This window comes from Heptranchias perlo, chromosome 17 (genome assembly GCF_035084215.1).
Source record: "Heptranchias perlo isolate sHepPer1 chromosome 17, sHepPer1.hap1, whole genome shotgun sequence".
In the NCBI taxonomy this organism is placed as follows: Eukaryota; Metazoa; Chordata; class Chondrichthyes; order Hexanchiformes; family Hexanchidae; genus Heptranchias; species Heptranchias perlo.
In genome coordinates this window covers 1,929,728-1,951,568 of record NC_090341.1, presented here as the reverse complement: position 1 = coordinate 1,951,568, position 21,841 = coordinate 1,929,728, and the positions used below count along the sequence as shown (strand labels likewise).

The window sequence follows — 21,841 nt, the reverse complement described above, 5'->3', positions numbered from 1 at the left end:
AAATGGGAGGATACTGAGAGGTGTAGAGGAAGTGAGGGACCTTGGAGTGCATGTCCACAGATCCCTGAAGGTCACAGGACAGGTAGATAAGGTGGTTAAAAAGGCATATGGAATGCTTTCCTTTATTAGCCGAGGATTAGAATATAAGAGCAGGGAGGTTATGCTGGAACTGTATAAAACATTGGTTAGGCCACAGCTTGAGTACTGGGTACAGTTCTGGTCACCACATTACAGGAAAGATGTGATTGTACTAGAGAGGGTACAGAGGAGATTTACGAGGATGTTGCCAGGACTGAGAATTTTAGCTATGAGGAAAGATTGGATAGGCTGGGGTTGTTTTCTTTGGAACAGAGGAGGCTGAGGGGAGATTTAATTGAGGTGTATAAAATTATGAGGGGCCTCGATAGAGTGGATAGGGAGGACCTATTTCCCTTAGCAGAGGGGTCAGTGACCAGGGGGCAGTAATTGGTAGAAGGATTAGAGGGGAGCTGAGGAGAAATGTTTTCACCCAGAGGGTGGTGGGGGTCTGGAACTCACTGCCTGAGAGGGTGGGTGAGGCAGAAACCCTCAACTCATTTAAAAAGTACCTGGATGTGCACCTGAAGTGCTGTAACCTACAGGGCTACGGACCAAGTGCTGGAAAGTGGGATTAGGCTGGGTGGCTCTTTTTCGGCCGGCACAGACACGATGGACTGAATGGCCTCCTTCTGCACCGTAAATTTTCTATGATTCTATCTGAGGCGAGGGGCTGGTATTCGAGGAGAGGGGCTGGTATCTGGGGTGAGGGGCTGGTATCTGGGGTGAGGGGCTGGTATTCGGGGAGAGGGGCTGGTATCTGGGAGAGGGGCTGGGGAAGGGAGCGGGGCTGGTATCTGGGCGAGGGGCTGGTATTCGGGATGAGGGGCTAGTATTCGGGGAGAGGGGCTGGTATTCGGGGAGAGGGGCTGGTATTCGGGATGAGGGGCTAGTATTCGGGGAGAGGGGCTGGTATTCGGGGAGAGGGGCTGGTATTCGGGGAGAGGGGCTGGTATTCGGGACGAGGGGCTAGTATTCGGGGAGAGGGGCTGGTATTCGGGACGAGGGGCTGGTATTCGGGACGAGGGGCTGGTATTTGGGGAGAGGGGCTGGGGAAGGGAGCGGGCCTTTGAGAGGGGGTGTCCGTGCTCCAAACCACAACCCCCTATAAAGTGGGTTTTATCTGGGATTTTCTCCACAGGCTGAGACTTTGCTTGTTTAACGCCCGGTCTGTATTCGGGAATAGAACGGTCAGAGTTCATTAGCTGACCAGACACCATGGTTACATTTCATTTAATTTCATTCAGTCATTTTACAGCTAAGGTGGGCGATGATCGATGTCTTACTGTACACGAAAGATTCAGAAAATACTGGAGAAGGTGCAAAAAAAGATTCACAAGGTCGATACGAGAACTGAGAGGTTATAACTATCAGGGCAGGCTGAACAGGCTGGGGGTCTTTACTCCAGAAAAGACAAGGCTGAGGGGTGACCTGATCGAAGTCTTTAAAATAATGAAAGGGTTTGATAGGGTAGACATAGAGAAGATGTTTCCACTTGTGGGGGAGACCAGAACTAGGGGTCATAAATATAAGATAGTCACTAATAAATCCAATAGGGAATTCAGGAGAAACTTCTTTCCCCAGAGAGTGGTGAGAATGTGGAACTCACTCCCACAAGGAGTAGTTGAGGTGAATAGTGTAGATACATTTAAGGGGAAACTAGATAAACACATGAGGGAGAAAGGAATAGAAGGATATGCTGATAAGGTGAGATGAAGTAGGGAGGGAGGAGGCTCGTGTGGAGCATAAACACCGGCATAGACCAGTTGGGCCGAATGGCCTGTTTCTGTGCTGTTAATTCTTCGTAATAGAGCACCTTTCATGACCTCACGATGTCCCAAAGCACTTTACAGCCAATGAAGAACTTTTGAAGTGTAGTCACTGTTGTAATGTAGGAATCGCAGCAGCCAATTTGTGCACAGCAAGATCCCACAAACAGCAATGTGATAATGACCAGATAATTTGTTTTTGTCAGTGATGTTGGTTTAGGGGTAAATATTGACCCAGGACCCCAGGGAGAACTCCCCTGCTCTTCTTTGAAATAGTGCCATGGGATCTTTTACATCCACCAGAGAGGGCAGACAGAGCCTCGGTTTAACATCTCATCCAAAAGACAGCACCTCCACACACTGCAGCACTCCCTCAGTACTGGCACTGGGTGTGCTAGCCCGGATTATGGAGTGGGGCCTGAATCCACACCTTCTAACACAGAGGCAAGAGTGCAACTCGCTGAGCCACGGCTGACAGAATCGAAGTGAAGGACTGGCTGAACGCTGTGGGCCCCAGGCCAGCCGGAAACCAGCCAATTCCACAACAACATGACGTCACATTCTCCACTGGCAATTTTGAGTGGACCTGCTATTGGATTTAGGGCTCCTGAGACCCCGAAATTAAGGGGTGATCTAATTGAGGTGTTTAAGGTGATCAAAGGATTCGATAGGGTAGGTAGAGAGAAACTATTTCCTCTGGTGGGGGGAGTCCAGAACAAGGGTGATGGTGAACATGGCAGATAGAGTATAATGTGGGAAAATGTGAACTTGTCCACTTTGGCAGGAGGAATAGAAAAGCAGTATATTATTTAAATGTAGAGAGATTGCAGAACTCTGAGGTACAGAGGGATCTGGGTGTCCTAGTACATGAATCACAAAAAGTTAGTATGCAGGTACAGCAAGTGATTAGGAAGGCAAATGCAATGTTGTCATTTATTGCAAGGGGAATGGAATATAAAAGTCGAGATGTTTTGCTACAGTTGTACAGGGCATTGGTGAGACCACATCTAGAATACTGTGTGCAGTTTTGGTCTCCTTATTTAGGAAAGGACATAATTGCTTTAGAGGCGGTTCAGAGAAGGTTCACTCGACTGATTCCTGGGATGAGGGGTTATCTTATGAGGAAAGGTTGGACAAGTTGGGCCTGTATACACTGGAGTTTAGAAGAATGAGAGGTGATCTTATTGAAACATATAAGATCCTGAGGGGACTAGAGGGGGTCGATACTGAGGGGATGTTTCCCCTTGTGGGAGAGACTAGAACTAGGAGCCACAGTTTAAAAATAAGGAGTCTCCCATTTAAGACGGAGATGAGGAGAAATTTTTACTCAGAGGGTGGTGAGTCTGTGGAACTCCCTTCCCCAGAGAGCGGTGGAGGCAGGGTCACTGAATATTTTTAAGGCTGAGTTAGATAGATTCCTGATTAACAAGGGAGTCAAAGGTTATAGTAGGTAGACGGGAAAGTAGGGTTGAGGTCACAATCAGATCAGCCATGATCTTATCAAATGGCAGAACTGGCTCGAGGGGCCGAATGGCCTACTCCTGTTCCTATGTTCCTCACACCAGCTGATGTCTCATTCTTCCTTTGCTGTGTGACAGGGTGGGATGTACATCTTCCAGCTGTTTGACTACTACTCTGCCAGTGGGATCACCCTGCTGTGGCAGGCGTTCTGGGAGTGTGTCGTTGTTGCCTGGGTCTATGGTAAGTCTTTGCTACGTTGAATTTTGGGCCCTAAATGATATGAACCAGGGCTTTGCAGCAGGAGGAAATCTCTCTTCAACTCCTTTGGTTCTGAGTTCACGGTTTAAAATCATAGAATCTTACAGCACAGGAGGAGGCCATTCGGCCCATTCTGCCTGTGCCGGCTCTTTGAAAGAGCTGTCCAATTAGTCCCACTCCCCCCCGCTCTTTCCCCATAGCCCTGCAAATTTTTTCCTTTTCAAGTATTTATCCAATTCCCTTTTGAAAGTTATTATTGAATCTGCTTCCACCGCCCTTTCAGGCAGCGCATTCCAGATCAGAACAACTCGCTGCGTAAAAAAATTTCTCCTCATCTCCCCTCTGGTTCTTTTGCCGATCACCTTAAATCCGTGTCCTCTGGTTACACAGAAAACAGTTTCTCCCTGTTTACTCTATCAAAGCCGCTCGTGATTTTGAAAACCCCTGAAAATGGCTTCAGACCCCTTTCCTTTGGAAGATGCTACGAAGAAGCCAATGCTTCCTCATAACGGGGAGGAGGGAGGGGGTAGTAAATTAGATGAAGAGTCCCCCCGGGGCTGCTCTTGGTGCCCACAGTGGCTGTGAGTTTGACAAGGTTTAACCTCAAATAACTGCCCAAAAAGGCAGAGACAACGGGGTAGAAATCGGATCTCATTCCACCCATTTTACGGACATAGAACGGGCTGAACGAGGCCCAATATCAGGGGCAAATGTTCTGCGCCCCAGGGACGGCTGAAAATCGTCCCACGTGAAATTGGCTTGGGCCCTTTTTTATCGGGCGCCTGAGGCTAAATTTTGGGCCTCCCGGTTGGACTGCACCGCTGCCTAGGCCCCGAAAACATGCCCAGACCAATTAAACCGGCCTGAAAATCTGCGGAGTCCTTGGGCCTGCTTAGGGAGTGTCCACCAGTGACCTCTGCTCCTGACCCGGACTGGGGTCAGGGGGGAGGTCACTTGGTCAACATATGGTTGGCGGTGTGCCATTTTCTCAGCCGGGGATCTTCCCCTCTCCGGCCCCGATGGGTGGACAGGGACCTGGCATCCCATCCAGATCCCAGCCAATTCCCTGAGCTCCCCCCCCTCCCTCGGCTGGACTAACCCTGGGACCACACCCCTAGGCCCCGTGGAATATTGGGGCTGATTTACTGGCTGCGTAAATTAAGAAACAAATCCGACATTTCTTGTTTCTCCGTCAACCAGGTGCCGACCGTTTCATCAACGATATCACGCGAATGATTGGCTATCGGCCCTTACCCTGGATCAAGTGGTGTTGGTTATTTATCACACCGTGTGTCTGCGTGGTAAGTGGAACCAGGAGCTGCAAAGCTTCCGTCCGCCAGCTCTTTTTTAAATCAGGGGGCATTCTTGTGCTGGGGGTGGCTGCTGACCGCCCGCACCTCACCAAACGGGCCACACTTCCTGTGTCAGCCTACACAGTTAGGTTATTCAACCCTAGAGGGCATCACCCCAGAGCACACTCCATTTACACACACACTCACACTCACACACTCTCACACACACGCTCACACTCACACATTCACTCACTCACACACACTCACACACACACTCATGCACATACACACTCACACTCACTCGCATACACTCGCACACTCACCCTCACAATCATGCTCACTCACACACACACACACACACACACACTTGCACATACTCAAGCACCACTCGTGCGCACACACTCACACTCTCACACTCATACTCTCACACTCACAATCTCACGCCCCTCTCTCTAACTACAGGGACTCTGAGACCAATCACACTTGGAGAATTGTGAACAGTTCTGATCTCCATATTGTAGAAAGGATATTGAGGCACTGGAGAAGGTGCAAAAAAGAGTCACAAGGATGATACCAGAACTGAGAGGTTAAAACTGCCACAGTGGGATTCTCTGGATTATTAGTCCAGTAACATAGCAACTGAACTACCCTTGCCTTGAAATTTGGTTCTTCAAATATTAGGGAACGAACTCTTTGCAAATTTGCATAAAATCCCCTTACGGACTATTTTAGTGGAGAGATTAACCCATTTACTTTAAACCAGTTACTGAATCCAGTCAGTTAGCAGAAAAAATAATTTAATCACTAATTCCTTTATCGGTATTACGAAGGTTACTGCACCTTGACCTTTCCCCTCTTGTTCCTCTCCACCTCCAATTACTCCATCCCCCACTGTTTCTTTTCCTTGTATGGTGACTGTGTTGATTCATCACAATCTCTCCTATTCCTGATCTCCCTCTCCTTCTATCCATGGTGCTACCCTGCTCTGTAGGCCTTAGGCTCATCACCTCAGTTTCTCAATAACACAAAAGTTGTTAAATACAAATAAACTGTCAGCAAAAGAACTTGCAATCACGGGGGGTGTTGGCATGGCTCAGTGTTAACACTCTCGCTTCTGAGCATTGTGGGTTCAAGTCCCACTCCAGGACTTGAACACGTAATCCAGGCTGTCAGTCCCAGTGCAGTACTGAGGGAGCGCTGCACTGTCGGAGGGTCAGTACTGAGGGAGCGCTGCACTGTCGGAGGGTCAGTACTGAGGGAGCGCTGCACTGTCGGAGGGTCAGTACTGAGGGAGCGCCGCACTGTCGGGGGGTCAGTACTGAGGGAGTGCTGCACTGTCGGAGGGTCAGTACTGAGGGAGCGCTGCACTGTCGGAGGGTCAGTACTGAGGGAGCGCTGCACTGTCGGAGGGTCAGTACTGAGGGAGCGCTGCACTGTCGGAGGGTCAGTACTGAGGGAGCGCTGCACTGTCGGAGGGTCAGTACTGAGGGAGCGCTGCACTGTCGGAGGGTCAGTACTGAGGGAGCGCTGCACTGTCGGAGGGTCAGTACTGAGGGAGCGCTGCACTGTCGGAGGGTCAGTACTGAGGGAGCGCTGCACTGTCGGAGGGTCAGTACTGAGGGAGCGCTGCACTGTCGGAGGGTCAGTACTGAGGGAGCGCTGCACTGTCGGAGGGTCAGTACTGAGGGAGCGCTGCACTGTCGGAGGGTCAGTACTGAGGGAGCGCTGCACTGTCGGAGGGTCAGTACTGAGGGAGCGCTGCACTGCCGGAGGGTCAGTACTGAGGGAGTGCTGCACTGTCGGAGGGTCAGTACTGAGGGAGTGCTGCACTGTCGGAGATACTGTCCTTTAGATGTGATGCCCCAAGATGAGATAACCCAAGGCCCCATCTACCCTCTCAGGTGCCTGTTAAAATGTGGCACTATTTGAAGAGTGGGGAATTCCCCTCATGGTCCGGCCAATATTCCCTCAACCACTGCCACCATAAGCAGATTCACTGGTTATTCAACGCTTGCTGTGCGCAGATAGGCTGCTCGGTTTGCCCACATAACAGCAGTAACTGCACTTCATCCTGAGACTGTGACAGGAGGTTTGTAAATACACGTCGTTTCAGTTTGTTGTCGATGAAGAGATGATAATCTGCTCCCTTTCTGTCTTTGTTTCCAGGGGATCTTTCTGTTCCATGTTGTAAACTACAAACCACTGACTTACAACAAGACGTATGTGTACCCATGGTGGGGCGAGACGATTGGCTGGGCCCTGGCCATTGCCTCCATGGTCTGCATCCCCCTGACTGTGATCATTAAAATGATTCTATGTGAAGGGTCACTGAGAGAGGTCAGTGCGGGCCTGGAGTCACCACAATTCCTCTTCAACACTCACCAATCAGTGGGATTCTTTGGGGGGAGAGGGGAAGGAGGGAAGAGGGGGGAAGAGGAGGGTGGAGGGGAGGGGGAGAGGAAGGTGGCAGGGAGGGGGAGGGAAGACGGGAAGGGTAGTGGCACAGGGAGGGTGGAGGGCGTAGGAGGGTGAGGGGGAGAGGAGGGTGGAGGGGGAGAGGAGGATGGAAGGGGGGAAGAGGAGGATGGAGCAGAGGGGGAGGGGGAGAGGAGGCTGGAGGGCAGAGGGGGAGACGGGAAGGGTCGGGGGGAGGAGGGTGATGGGGAGAGGAGGGTGGAGGGGGAGGGGAGACGGGAAGGGTCAAGGGGAGGAGGGGGAGGGGAGAGGAGGGTGGAGGGGGAGAGGAGGGGGGAGGGGGAGGGAGAGGAGAGACAGGAAGGGTCGAGGGGAGGAGGGTGAGGGGGAGAGGAGGGTGGAGGGAGAGGAGAGACAGGAAGGGTCGAGGGGAGGAGGGGGAGAGGAGGGTGGAGGGGGAGGGGAGACGGGAAGGGTCATGGGGAGGAGGGGGAGGGGAGAGGAGGGTGGAGGGGGAGGGAGAGGAGAGACAGGAAGGGTCGAGGGGAGGAGGGTGAGGGGGAGAGGAGGGTGGAGGGGAGAGGGGGGGAGGAGGGTGATGGGGAGAGGAGGGTGGAGGGGGAGGGGAGACGGGAAGGGTCAAGGGGAGGAGGGGGAGGGGAGAGGAGGGTGGAGGGGGAGAGGAGGGGAAGGGTGCTGGGCCTGGGGAGGGGAGGGGAGGGGGTCTTTCTCTTGTTTTACTCCTCACTGTGTCGCTGTAGTTTGTAGCCGTTCCCCCCTTCTAGGGGCGAGGAAGTGTGAACCAATTACGAGGTTGATTAGGGGTGTAGGTTCCTTCCTGTTGGGACCGTTCCTGTTTACAGTCTGTCGGGGGAATTTTAACACCCTGTGTCTATGGGCTGTGGGAGGAGATTAATTGGTGGGCAGAGTCCATGATAGGGTTGAGGGTACATGGGATTGGTGGTTTGAATGATATTCACTTGTTCTTTGCTTTCTTACGTTCTTTCAGTGAGTCTTCAAAGTCTGATATACATTTTGGGGCCTAAAAACAACCATATTTTATGTATTTGTCGATATATTTGTTGAAAATTGTTCCATTATCAGAGTGGTGTTAAAATTAGGGAGATTTCCCACTGCTGGGGAGGGAGATCTCTAGATCTCTGTCTAATTACAAGGACAAAGAGGTGAGTCAGTGTGTAATGGCACCACCCAGTGTGTTAATGAGCTGTACAGATGAGGCAGGACCCAGGGTCTATCCCTGTTCTGTGCTAAGGGTAGATCCCAGGATTTGTGCTTTTAATATTGGCCTCAAGACCCCGGGATAAGAAGGGAAAAATCACCAAAGGTTCCTGCTCCTGACCATTATCCAGTAACTCCTGCTGGGAAGTGTGTGAGAGGGGCAGGTTCTGGCTCAGCAATATATAAGAACATAGGAACAGGAGGAGGCCATTCAGCCCCTTGAGCCTGTTCTGCCATTCAATTGGATTGTGGCTGATCTGTGACTTAGCTCCATCCACCCGCCTTAGCTCCATATCCCATAATACCCTTGGCTAGCAAAAATCTATCGCTCTCAGCTTTAATATTATTAATTGAGCGAGCACCTATAGCTCTCTGTGGGAGAGAGTTCTACACTTCTACCACCCTTTGTGTGAAGAAGTGTTTCCTGACTTCTCTCCTGAATGGCCTGGCTCTGATTTTAAGGTTCTGACCCTTGTCCCAGATTCCCCCACCAGCGGAAAAAGTTTCTCTCTATCTACCCTATCAATTCCTTTCAAAATCCTAAAATCTTCCCTTAACCTTCTATATCCCAGACAATACAAACCTAGTTTATGTAATTGCTCCTCATAATCTAACCCTTGGAGCCCTGGAAACATCATGGCCAAATGTGCTGCCAACAAACATTGTCGAGCCTCAAACATCCATAGACTTGGATGAGGCACTACAGGATTGTCACAGCCTTACCCCAGTGAGAGTCCACACGTCCAACTGAAAGGAGGAACGAAAGAGACTACCATTGATTTGGACTCGGGAATCGGAAATACAATTTCAAAATTTACGGATGACACTAAATTGGGAGGTGTAGTTAATACCGAGCAAGACTGGAAGACATTAATAATCTTGCAGAATGGGCGTGTAAATGACAAACGAATATTAATGTAGATAAGTGTGAGATGGTGCATTTTGGTAGGAAGAATAAGGAGGTCACATACTGCTTGGAAAATAAGAGTCTAAATGGGGTAGAGGAGCAGAGGGATCTGGAGGTACAGATAATAAATCAATAAAAGTAGCGACGCAGGTTAATAAGGCCATAAAAAAGGCAAATCAAGCACTGGGGTTCATTTCTAGAGGGATAGAATTGAAAAGCAGAGAAGTTATGTTAAACTTGTACAGAACCTAACCTTGATTAGACCACACATGAAGCATTGTGCACAGTTCTGGTCTCCCATATTATAAAAAGGATATAGAGGCACTGGAGAAGGTGCAAAAAAGATTTACAAGAATGATACCAGAACTGTTCAGCCTATCAGGACAGGCTGAACAGGCTGGGGCTCTTTTCTCTAGAAAAGAGAAGGCTGAGGGGTGACCTGATCGAGGCCTTTAAGATTATGAAAGGGTTTGATAGGGTAGACGCAGACTAAATGTTTCCACTTGTGGGGAGACCAAAACCAGGGACCATAAATATAGAATAGTCACGAATAAATCCAATAGGGAATTCAGGAGAAACTTCTTTACCCAGAGAGTGGTGAGAATGTGGAACTCGCTCCCACAAGGAGTAGTTGAGGTGAATAGTGTAGATACATTTAAGGGGAAGCTCGATAAACACATGAGGGAGAAAGGAATAGAAGGATATGCTGATAGGGTGAGATGAAGTAGGGAGGGAGGAGGCTCGTGTGGAGCATAAACACCAGCATGGACCAGTTGGGTTGAATGGCCTGTTTCTGTGCTGTACATTCTATGTAATTCTGTGACTGATGGGCAGAAGGGCACAGTTCTCACAGTGTTACTATTTGCCCACAGCGCTGGCAGCACCTCACCACTCCTGTGTGGGGATCTCATCACCTACAGTACATGGCGATGGAGGCAGCTTCGAAATGTCTGCCGTCAGATGGTCTGACCCAGGGGCATAAGGAGAAGGAGACTGTCATCTAGCTGCCGCCTGGAGCAGGCCTGTTCTACAACCTTCAACCCTGAATACCTTCCCAGCTCTGCCAAGTTCTGTGTGTGATTTTCACATATCATCTATTCCCATTCAGATTTTACGTGCAGATTTTGAAGTGTTTTTGTACATAATGTGACTGTGAATCTTCAGTATGTGGATATAATGATTCTGTCTTTTTTTTTGGACATTTTTTTTGCTTTGTGAATACGCAGTGATTAGAAAACAGCACTCATGCCTTGTAACTTCATCAGATGTTAGACAAGCCTGAGGTAAAGATCCCACTGCCCTGTAGGGTAGACTTAACCAGACTAATTATTTTCTTATTGGTCTGTAGTGGGCAAAGCAAACAAAGCTTGAACCAGGGAGGTACCAACAAAACCATCTCAGGAGGAGCTCATCGAGGTATATAAGGTTCTTTAAAGGGATAGATATATCCAGAACAATTCTTTCACATGCACCAGGCCAGGAGAGCAAAGGGTCAGGATGTGAAGGGTAGGTTTAGGACTCATGTCGGGAAGTATTTCTTTGCATAGAGGATGAGTGTACCAGCTGGAATAGGTTGAGGCCAGGAAAGGTGGTTGAGGCCAGGACACTGGACTCATTTAAGTAACAACAGGAAGTAACGGGGAGATGTCAGGGTCAGCGTTCGGGGTGATGAGGTCAGATGGACCAAAGGGAAAGGTTATCTTTCGATCTTGTGATTTGCCGGTTGGCTCCAGAATATCTCAATTCTAATTTTCCACAGGAGCTGAAATGTCTATAATGTTTGGTGCTGAATTTAGTCTTTAGTTGTATCACTTGCGTTCTCCCCTCGATACCTGGTTGACTTGTGGGGATGGAGAGAGGTGTTACAGATCTAAATGTGTCCTCTCAGTCTAGCTGGGCTCCAAGCATCATATTCTATTTATTTGGACTCAACCTAGTAGAGTTTTAAAGAAAGAACTTGCATTTATGTGGGGGCTTTTCATGATCTCAGGACACCCCAAAGCCACTTTACAGCCAATGAAGTACTTTTAAAATGTATCCACTGTTGTAATGTAGGAAACGTGGCAACTAATTTACACACAGCAAAATCCCATAAACAGCAATGTGATAATGACCAGGTAATCTGTTCTTAACTGATGGTTGAGGGATAAATATTGGCCAGAACACCAGGGAGAACTTCCCTGCTCTTCTTCAAATAGAGGCTGTGGGATCTTTTACATCTACCTGAGAGGGCAGTCGGGGCCTTGGTTTAACGTCATGTTCAAAAGACGCACCTCTGATAGCACAGCACTCCCTCAGTACTGACCCTCCGACAGTGCAGCACTCCCTCAGTACTGACCCTCCGACAGTGCAGCACTCCCTCAGCACTGACCCTCCGACAGTGCAGCGCTCCCTCAGTCCTGCACTGGGAGCATTGGCCTAGATTTTGTGCTCAAGTCTCTGGAGTGGGACTTGAAACATTCAATCTTCTGCCTCAGAGGGGAGAGAGCTACCCACTGAGCCAACGCTGACACCTTACTTTTTCACCTTTAGACCTAACACAAGTTCCCATTTGAGTCAAGTGGCCTTTATGGTTCTAGGTTGGCTCCCTTTAAAGGAAAGTCTTCTATTATTGATCGATTTACCTCTCAGGAGCCTGAGTCAATTCCATTCCTTCTGCTAACCACTCAGACACTCCTTCACACTGTCAAATGGGCAGTAAAACAGTGTACAGTTTTGCAGTGTTGGTTGTGCTGCAGATGATGTGGATTAGTGGTTGGAACACGACCCAGGTACCCAAATTCCACATAACCACAATTGGAAAACTCAAAGGGGCCCCAGGTGAGGGGTGATGGATTAGAACCATAGAACCATAGAAAAGATACAGCACAGAAGGGGGCCATTCGGCCCATCGTGTCCGCGCCGGCTCGAAGAACAACCAGGTGCCCATTCCGATTGTATCGGAAACAGTTGTGGTCGCAGTTGAACCCGACGGAGTGATTTCCAAGAGTATATCACACTGGAAATCTTCATATCAGCCAAGAGTGGATATTTTGGGATGATCTTTTGATGATGCCAGCTGTGTAGGATAAACGAGAAGGTTTAGATTCCTTTAAGGAGCTTTAACTCTTTTGCATTTTCACATATCTGCAGGTCATTAACTGAACAGAACAAACTTGCTCGAGCTTACACAATGCAATAAATTTTAGAACTATTGATGTGAATTTGTTTTTTATTGTGTTCTTGGGATGTGGGCGTCGCTGGCGAGGCCGGCATTTATTGCCCATCCCCTAGTTACCCTGAGAAGGTGGTGGTGAGCTGCCTTCTTGAACCGCTGCAGTCCGTGTGGTGAAGGTTCTCCCACAGTGCTGTTAGGAAGGGAGTTCCAGGATTTTGACCCAGCGATGATGAAGGAACGTCCGATATATTTCCAAGTCGGGATGGTGTGTGACTCGGAGGGGAACTTGGAGGTGATGGGGCTGTTCCTGGTGGTAGAGGTTGCAGGGGAAGCAGGTGCTATAGTGACTTCATAGAATCATAGAGCACAGAAAGAGGCCATTCGACCTATCGTGCCTGTGCTGGCTCTTTGAAAGAGCTATCCAATTTTACCCACTCCCCTGCTCTTTCCCCGTAGCCCCGCAAATCTTTCATGACAGCGCGTAACATTTTAGAATTGTTGAGTTGTTTGTTCAAATTAATGGGAGGCCCGAGAGGGATAAACTTGGGAAAGATTTACCAATTAGTCCCACTCCCCCTGCTCTTTCCCCGTAGCCCTGCACATTTTTCCTTTTCAAGTATTTATCCAATTCCCTTTTGAAAGTTATTATTGAATCTGCTTCCACCGCCCTTTCAGGCAGCGCATTCCAGATCAGAACAACTCGCTGCGTAAAAAAATTCTCCTCATCTCCCCTCTGGTTCTTTTGCCGATCACCTTAAATCCGTGTCCTCTGGTCACTGACCCTCCCGCCATTGGAAACAGTTTCTCTTTATTTGTACCCCTCATGATTTTGAACACCTCTATCAAATCTCCCCTTAACCTTCTCTGTTCTAAGGAGAACAATCCCAGCTTCTCCAGTCTCTCCACATAACTGAAGTCCCTCATCCCTGATACCATTTTGCATCCTTTCCAAGTTGTTGCAGTACATCCTGTAGCGAGCACACACTGCAGCCACGGTGCACTGGTGAGAGAGAGAGAGTGGGCATTGCGTTCCATGGCAGAGTCATCAATCATGCGAGCTGCTCTGTCCTGGATGGTGACACCTCCCCCACTCTCTGTTCAAGGCTCTGATTGGAGGTGATGAAACCAGTTTGTGGACCAATGCTTAGTGTGTTCTTATGATATTCCTCTGTTAAGATAACAGGTGTAGGAACATCGTGAGAAACCACGAGGAGTTCATACATTAACATGGACTGTAATTTCCAGGCTTGTTCTATGTCACTTCTTGTGACTTATTGTTCTATTAAATGGAATCTTCGCTGTTGGAAGCTCATTGGCCCCACTCTCCAGCTGCGTTTTCCAGCATGTGATGCAGTTGGCGTTGCATTAATCAATGTGAGGCATGAATGTAACATCACTCTGACGACAGTGAATGTCGACACTCCTCCTCTTCACTCCCAAAATAAACTGAGACAGGAAGTCAAGTTTGTGGACAGGAATTGCATGTCCTAGACTGAAATTTTCAAAATATCTCGGAATGTTCCTCCTAATCCGAACAGGACGCGGTGTTGGAATTGGTGATGATGCTCATTGGGTCAGGGTTTAACGTCTGTAACTACCAATAGACTCAGCCAAAATAAAATGATAGGGCACCATGTTGTAGGATGTCCTGTTGTTGGTGAAAGTTCCCGCCAGAGTGTGGATCACACAGCAACATCGCCCAACACTGGCAATTCCAGGAATGATTCTGGCTCAGAAACTCCCCAAAATTGTCTCTCTGATATTCGATTTGGTCAAAATTTGACCTGAAGACGTCTCATTGTGTCTTAGTGTCAGTCGTGGCTCAGTGGGCAGCCTCTCCCCTCACATTCAGAAGGTCGTGGGTTCAATCCTCATTCCGCAGACTTGAGCCAATAATCTAGGCCGACACTCCCAGTACAGTACTGAGGGAGCGCCGCACTGTCGGAGGGTCAGTACTGAGGGAGCGCCGCGCTGTCGGAGGGTCAGTACTGAGGGAGCGCTGCACTGTCGGAGGGTCAGTACTGAGGGAGCGCTGCACTGTCGGAGGGTCAGTACTGAGGGAGCGCTGCACTGTCGGAGGGTCAGTACTGAGGGAGCGCCATGCTGTCGGAGGGTCAGTACTGAGGGAGCGCCGCGCTGTCGGAGGGTCAGTACCGAGGAAGTGCTGCACTGTCGGAGGGTCAGTACTGAGGGAGCGCTGCACTGTCGGAGGGTCAGTACTGAGGGAGGGCTGCACTGTCGGAGGGGCAGTATGAGGGAGTGCTGCACTGTCGGAGGGTCATTACTGAGGGAGGGCTGCACTGTCGGAGGGTCAGTATTGAAGGAGTGCTGCGCTGTCAGAGGGTCAGTATTGAAGGAGTGCTGCATTATCGGAGGGGCAGTAGTGAGGGAGCACTGCTCTGCCGGAGGCGCCATCATTCGGATGAGATGTTAAACCGAGGCCCGTCTGCCCTCTCTGGTGGATGTAAAAGATCCCACAGCCACTTTTCCAAGAAGAGCAGGGGAGTTCTCCCCAGTGTCCTGAACAAAATTTATCCCTCAACCAACATCACAAAAAAAACAGATTATCTGGTCATTATCACATTACTGTTTTTGGGATCTTGCTGTGCGCAAATTTGCTGTTGTGTTTCCTACATTACAACAGTGACTACACTTCAAAAGTCCTTCATTGGCTGTGAAACGCTTTGGGACATCCTGAGGTTGTGAAAGACGCTATAGAAATGCAAGTCTGCCTTTGTTTAATAGATTGCTGGAATAGATTAACGCACCTGAGATTGGTTAATTTGCTTTGCATTGAATTGGATTTTGATGTTTTCAATACTTAAATCCACAAACACTTACATGACGGCTACATTTAAGGAATATGTCCAGCCCCCCACCCCCCGGTCTTGCATGTCTCTGCAGCCAGTAAGTCACTGGCTCTAACCTTCTGCAATTAGCTTGACCCTTATAAATATCCAACAGGTGTTGGGCGAGAGGGGCAATCTTCCAGTACCCCTCCTCCTGTCTTGAAGTTGGCTCTGAGCTCCACTCGGTACCTCCCCCCTGGCAATGCAGGGGCACTCGGGGAGAATGGAACTCTAAATTCCCCCCTTACTCCCTGGGGCATTATTGGGGTCTCCAGCCCATCCTCACTGTGTTACCACAGTGATCGACTGTAATCTGCTCTCTGCCTCAGCACAAAGGTGATTGAGCCTCTCAGTAGAAACAAAGAGTTCAGTTTACCACTTCTGAGCCCTAACGATGATTTCTTTCCTCACCCTGTGCCTTGTTTTGAATTGATCAAGTGACCTCCCCATGATTTATGTAAATGGTGTGACCCTCGAACTGGTTGAATGAGTGAAATCTGCTCACCAATTCCATCCGTCTGGAAATGAGGGAGAGGGAAGGGGGAGAGAGAATATTTAACCTCCACTGGCTTTTATTTTTTGACAGTTCTAGAATCTTTCTCACATCAGCATTTTGGAAATGGTTTTGAAATATCACGAGGATAAATTATATTCAGAGTGTAGAATGATCAATATAACGGCTCGCGTGGAGCGAAAGGGTCAGCATAGACCAGTTGGGCCGAATGGCCTTTTTCTGTGCTGTAGTTTCGATGTAACTCGATGACGGGGAAGTGAAGGATGATTGAACTGAAGCTCCTAATATTGTGCTGACAATGACCTGCCTGAACTGAAGCCTGGACCGTGCGGGGAGATGGTCTCACCCTGGGCACCGGGTCCGTCTCCTTGTTCCCGTTTTCTGTCCGTGTTGTCAATTCTCCATCAGTGTTCACCCCCACAACACACCCCGATACTGGACCGGGGTGGGGGGGGGGAGACTGGACCGGGGGGTGGGGGGAGACTGGACCGGGGGGTGGGGGGAGACTGGACCGGGGGGTGGGGGGGCAGGAGACTGGACCGGGGGGTGGGGGGGGAGGAGACTGGACCGGGGGGTGGGGGGGAGACTGGACCGGGGGGTGGGGGGGGAGGAGACTGGACCGGGGGGTGGGGGGAGACTGGACCGGGGGGTGGGGGGGGAGGAGACTGGACCGGGGGGTGGAGGGGGAGACTGGACCGGGGGGTGGAGGGGGAGACTGGACCGGGGGGTGGGGGGAGGAGACTGGACCGGGGGGTGGGGGGAGGAGACTGGACCGGGGGGTGGGGGGAGACTGGACCGGGGGGTGGGGGGGGAGGAGACTGGACCGGGGGGTGGGGGGGGAGGAGACTGGACCGGGGGGTGGGGGGAGGAGACTGGACCGGGGGGTGGGGGGAGGAGACTGGACCGGGGGGTGGGGGGAGGAGACTGGACCGGGGGAGGGGGGGGGGAGACTGGACCGGGGGGTGGGGGGAGACTGGACCGGGGGGGGGGAGACTGGACTGGGGGGTGGGGGGAGACTGGACCGAGGTGGTGGGGGAGACTGGACCGAGGGAGGGGGGGGGTGGGGAGAAGACTCGACCACCTCCCCATTCCTCCCTGTGTTTCCAGCAACGTTCCCTCCTATCCTGTGGGATTCGGGTGGTGTCAGTGCGGATCCAGCCTGACGGTGTTTCTGCTAAATTTTAGCACAACCAGCAGATTGTCCCGTCAGTGTGAGACTTAACCCAGGACTGGGGTGAATAAAACATGAATGAGTTGGATGGAGCCGCCTTTCAGCAGCTGCTATCCCCGAGTTCAACTTAGGATAACTCTCATGTACCACTCGGCCCCTCTGATGTGACTTAATATTTACACCAATAGAAGGAGGGAGCCGGAGCCAGAGGGAGTGCCCAGGCACTAAATCTCCCGTCATCTCTGCAATCTGGGCTCAAGTCCACGAAACCGATGGGATCAAAGTCTCCTCGGCCCGAGAACAGTCGGAGTTTTGGGCAGACACCATCCAGTGCCCAATGGGAACGGGTCACAGCACAGAACTGCTATAGTTTACCGAACATTGGCACTAAATTGGCAAACCCATTGGAGACTGCTGGTGAAGGAAATGGAAAAAAGTGTCAAATACGTAGGGCTGAGACACATTGATTGGGACAGTGTAGAGGGAGCTTTACTCTGTATCTAACCCGTGCTGTACCTGCCCTGGGAGTGTTTGATGGGACAGTGTAGAGGGAGCTTTACTCTGTATCTAACCCGTGCTGTACCTGCCCTGGGAGTGTTTGATGGGACAGTGGGTGTCAGCTCTGTCTATCACCTTGAAGGGCACAAAATTCACCAGATAAATTGAACTCACTCCTCTTGCCAGTGTGACACCAATATTGACTGTCTGTGGATGAACCCAGGATGCCCCTGTGCTGCCCGTTTCAGGCCACTGATTCCAAATTATTAATGTTGATCACAGAGTCTAAACTCCATCTGTAGCTCAGTCACTGACTGCAGGTCTGCTGCTCAGGAGCTATTCTCCCTCGATGGTCCTCACTGAACGTACCCCTTGTGTAACCGTGTAATTGCTTTGCTCCTAATATAGTGTATGTCTGTGTTCTACATATTCTTTCCCAAGTCTTGTATCAGTTTCACAAGGAGATGATCAAAGTGTTTGTTTATACCAGAAGCTGCTGGGGTCTGAGGAGAATGGGCCGATATATTTTTTGGAATGACTGACTGTAACGGAGACTGAACGAGCAATAAATGGTGCCTGTACTCGATGCACTCCTCGTCTGGGCTCTGATTTGAAATTAAAATCTGTCACAAACTCAATTCCAAGATTAGATTCAAGCAAAGGGCTTATTTTTCTGAATGGCCTTCACTGTTCCTATTGACTCTTCTGTCCTTAAATAATTCATGGGACTCTGTAATGCTGCTTATAATCTGCTCAGGACAAACAGAAAACCTGCAGTTACACAGGATTATTACAGAGTCAGCTCAGAGGGCAATTAGGGATGGGCAATAAATGCCGGCCTCGCCAGTGATACCCACATCCCATGAACAAATAAAAATAAAGCTTGGCCCAGTGAGCAGCACTCTCGCCTCTGAGTCAGAAGGTCATGAGTTCAAGTCCCCACTCCAGGACAGAGCCCCACAATCTGAGGCTGAAACTCCAGGTCAGTACTGAGGGAGCGCTGCCCTGTCGGAGGGTCAGTACTGAGGGAGCGCTGCCCTGTCGGAGGGTCAGTACTGAGGGAGCGCTGCCCTGTCGGAGGGTCAGTACTGAGGGAGCGCCGCACTGTCGGAGGGTCAGTACTGAGGGAGCGCTGCCCTGTCGGAGGGTCAGTACTGAGGGAGCGCCGCACTGTCGGAGGGTCAGTACTGAGGGAGCGCCGCACTGTCGGAGGGTCAGTACTGAGGGAGCGCCGCCCTGTCGGAGGGTCAGTACTGAGGGAGCGCTGCCCTGTCGGAGGGTCAGTACTGAGGGAGCGCTGCCCTGTCGGAGGGTCAGTACTGAGGGAGCGCCGCACTGTCGGAGGGTCAGTACTGAGGGAGCGCTGCCCTGTCGGAGGGTCAGTACTGAGGGAGCGCCGCACTGTCGGAGGGTCAGTACTGAGGGAGCGCCGCACTGTCGGAGGGTCAGTACTGAGGGAGCGCCGCCCTGTCGGAGGGTCAGTACTGAGGGAGCGCCGCACTGTCGGAGGGTCAGTACTGAGGGAGCGCCGCACTGTCGGAGGGTCAGTACTGAGGGAGCGCCGCACTGTCGGAGGGTCAGTACTGAGGGAGCGCCGCACTGTCGGAGGGTCAGTACTGAGGGAGCGCCGCACTGTCGGAGGGTCAGTACTGAGGGAACGCCGCACTGTCGGAGGGTCAGTACTGAGGGAACGCCGCACTGTCGGAGGGTCAGTACTGAGGGAGCGCCGCACTGTCGGAGGGTCAGTACTGAGGGAGCGCTGCACTGTCGGAGGGTCAGTACTGAGGGAGCGCTGCACTGTCGGAGGGTCAGTACTGAGGGAGCGCCGCACTGTCGGAGGGTCAGTACTGAGGGAGTGCTGCACTGTCGGAGGGTCAGTACTGAGGGAGTGTTGCACTGTCGGAGGGTCAGTACTGAGGGAGCGCCGCACTGTCGGAGGGTCAGTACTGAGGGAGCGCTGCACTGTCGGAGGGTCAGTACTGAGGGAGCGCCGCACTGTCGGAGGGTCAGTACTGAGGGAGCGCTGCACTGTCGGAGGGTCAGTACTGAGGGAGCGCCGCACTGTCGGAGGGTCAGTACTGAGGGAGCGCTGCACTGTCGGAGGGTCAGTACTGAGGGAGCGCTGCACTGTCGGAGGGTCAGTACTGAGGGAGCGCTGCACTGTCGGAGGGTCAGTACTGAGGGAGCGCTGCACTGTCGGAGGGTCAGTACTGAGGGAGTGCTGCACTGTCGGAGGGTCAGTACTGAGGGAGCACTGCACTGTCAGAGGGTCAGTACTGAGGGAGCGCCGCACTGTCGGAGGGTCAGTACTGAGGGAGCGCTGCACTGTCGGAGGGTCAGTACTGAGGGAGCGCTGCACTGTCGGAGGGTCAGTACTGAGGGAGCGCTGCACTGTCGGAGGGTCAGTACTGAGGGAGCGCTGCACTGTTGGAGGGTCAGTACTGAGGGAGCGCTGCACTGTCGGAGGGTCAGTACTGAGGGAGCGCTGCACTGTTGGAGGGTCAGTACTGAGGGAGCGCTGCACTGTCGGAGGGTCAGTACTGAGGGAGCGCTGCAGAGTGGAGGCTGATTCGGAGCCGAGGATTCTGTTTGACGGTCTATGTACAGCCTGTCAATCAGTCACAGGAGATTCTGAACACCTCAGCCCCAGGCTCCTGACCAGAGAGACAAGAAATAGAGGATTACAGTATTGGAAAAGGGAGGCTGAGCACTGAAACCGCGGCTGCGAACTGACTCATGGAGCAGGATCTCCCGGCTTAGGAACGCTCCTCCCCTGCCCACTCCCCCTCCCCTCCTCCCTCTCCCTTCCCCTCCTTCACCCCTCCCCTCCTCCCCTTACACCCCTCTCCCCTCCCTCCCCCACCCCGCCCTCCCCTCCATCTCCTTCCCCCTGTCCTCTTCCCCCAGTCAGGAACCAGTCCAGCTCCCTCTGGGAGGCAGAGAGTCGGCTCCCACCACACCAGCCGGCAACACATTCCAGAGACTCACTGCTCTCTGGGAAAAGAGGAACCGCCCAATATCCAGTCTATTCCCACTCTCCCATAGTTTAAACTCGTGTCCCTGGTCCTCCGGGATGATCTATCATTCGGGACACTATCCAGCCCTTTAATTATTTTATAGACCTCCACAAACCTACAGACCATTTATAGACCAAACTCACACCAAGCCCCGTTCTCCCATCACCCCCTGTGCTCGCTGACCTACATTGGCTCTCGGTCTGGGAACGCCTCGATTTTAAAATTCTCATCCTTGTGTTCAAATCCCTCCATGGCCTCGCCCCTCCCTATCTCTGTAACCTCCTCCAGCCCTACAACCCTCCGAGACCTCTGCGCTCCTCCAATTCTGGCCTCTTGCGCATCCCCGATTTTCACCGCTCCACCATTGGCGGCCGTGCCTACAGCTGCCTGAGCCCTAAGCTCTGGAATTCCCTCCCTAAACCTCTCCGCCTCTCTCTCCTCCTTTAAGACACTCCTTAAAACCTACCTCTTTGACTGAGCTTTTGGTCACCTGTCCTAATATCTCTTTATGTGGCTCGGTGTCTGACTTACGCTCCTGTGAAGAGCCTTGGGACGTTTTACGACGTTAGAAGCGCTATATAAATGCAAGTTGCTGTTATTTTAACACCACATCTTCGCTGCTCGACAGTAAATAGGCCAAGGCCCTTGACCCGATCCAAGTAGCTGAGGTTCTTTAAGTGAGGAATCATTCTGTAGCTCTCCTCTGGACCTTTTCCAAGGTCAATGTATCACCACCACATGGGGGGACAAATTCTGTGCCCAGTACTCCAGATACAGCGACCTGCAAAAGAGTTTCAAAAGAGATTCGGGCGGGGTGTATAACGGGCGGGTGTATAATGGGCGGGTGTATAATGGGCGGGTGTATAACGGGCGGGTGTATAACGGGCAGGGTGTATAATGGGTGGGTATAGAACGGGCGGGGTGTATAATGGGCGGGTGTATAATGGGTGGGTGTATAACGGGCGGGGTGTATAATGGGTGGGTGTATAACGGGCGGGGTGTATAATAGGTGGGTGTATAATGGGCGGGGTGTATAATGGGTGGGTGTATAACGGGCGGGGTGTATAACGGGCGGGTGTATAATGGGCGGGTGTATAACGGGCGGGTGTCTAACGGGCGTGTGTATCACGTGCAGGGTGTGTAACGGGCGGGTGTATAATGGGCGGGTGTATAATGGGCGGGTGTATAACGAGCGGGTGTATAATGGGCGGGTGTATAA

At 51.4% G+C, this 21,841-nt stretch overlaps 1 protein-coding gene across 1 annotated transcript in view; it reads left to right on the top strand.

Moving 5' to 3' along the window:
- LOC137333964 (sodium- and chloride-dependent creatine transporter 1-like) overlaps window positions 1-12,611 on the top strand; it is a 146,861-nt gene extending 134,250 nt beyond the window's left edge. The window contains exons 11-14 of the mRNA XM_067998335.1: window positions 3,443-3,545; window positions 4,764-4,864; window positions 7,022-7,192; window positions 10,289-12,611. Coding sequence (XP_067854436.1) covers window positions 3,443-3,545; window positions 4,764-4,864; window positions 7,022-7,192; window positions 10,289-10,420 — 507 coding nt within the window. The 3' untranslated portion in view covers window positions 10,421-12,611. The remainder of the gene's footprint in view (window positions 1-3,442; window positions 3,546-4,763; window positions 4,865-7,021; window positions 7,193-10,288) is intronic.
- The last annotated feature ends 9,230 nt before the right edge of the window (window positions 12,612-21,841 follow it).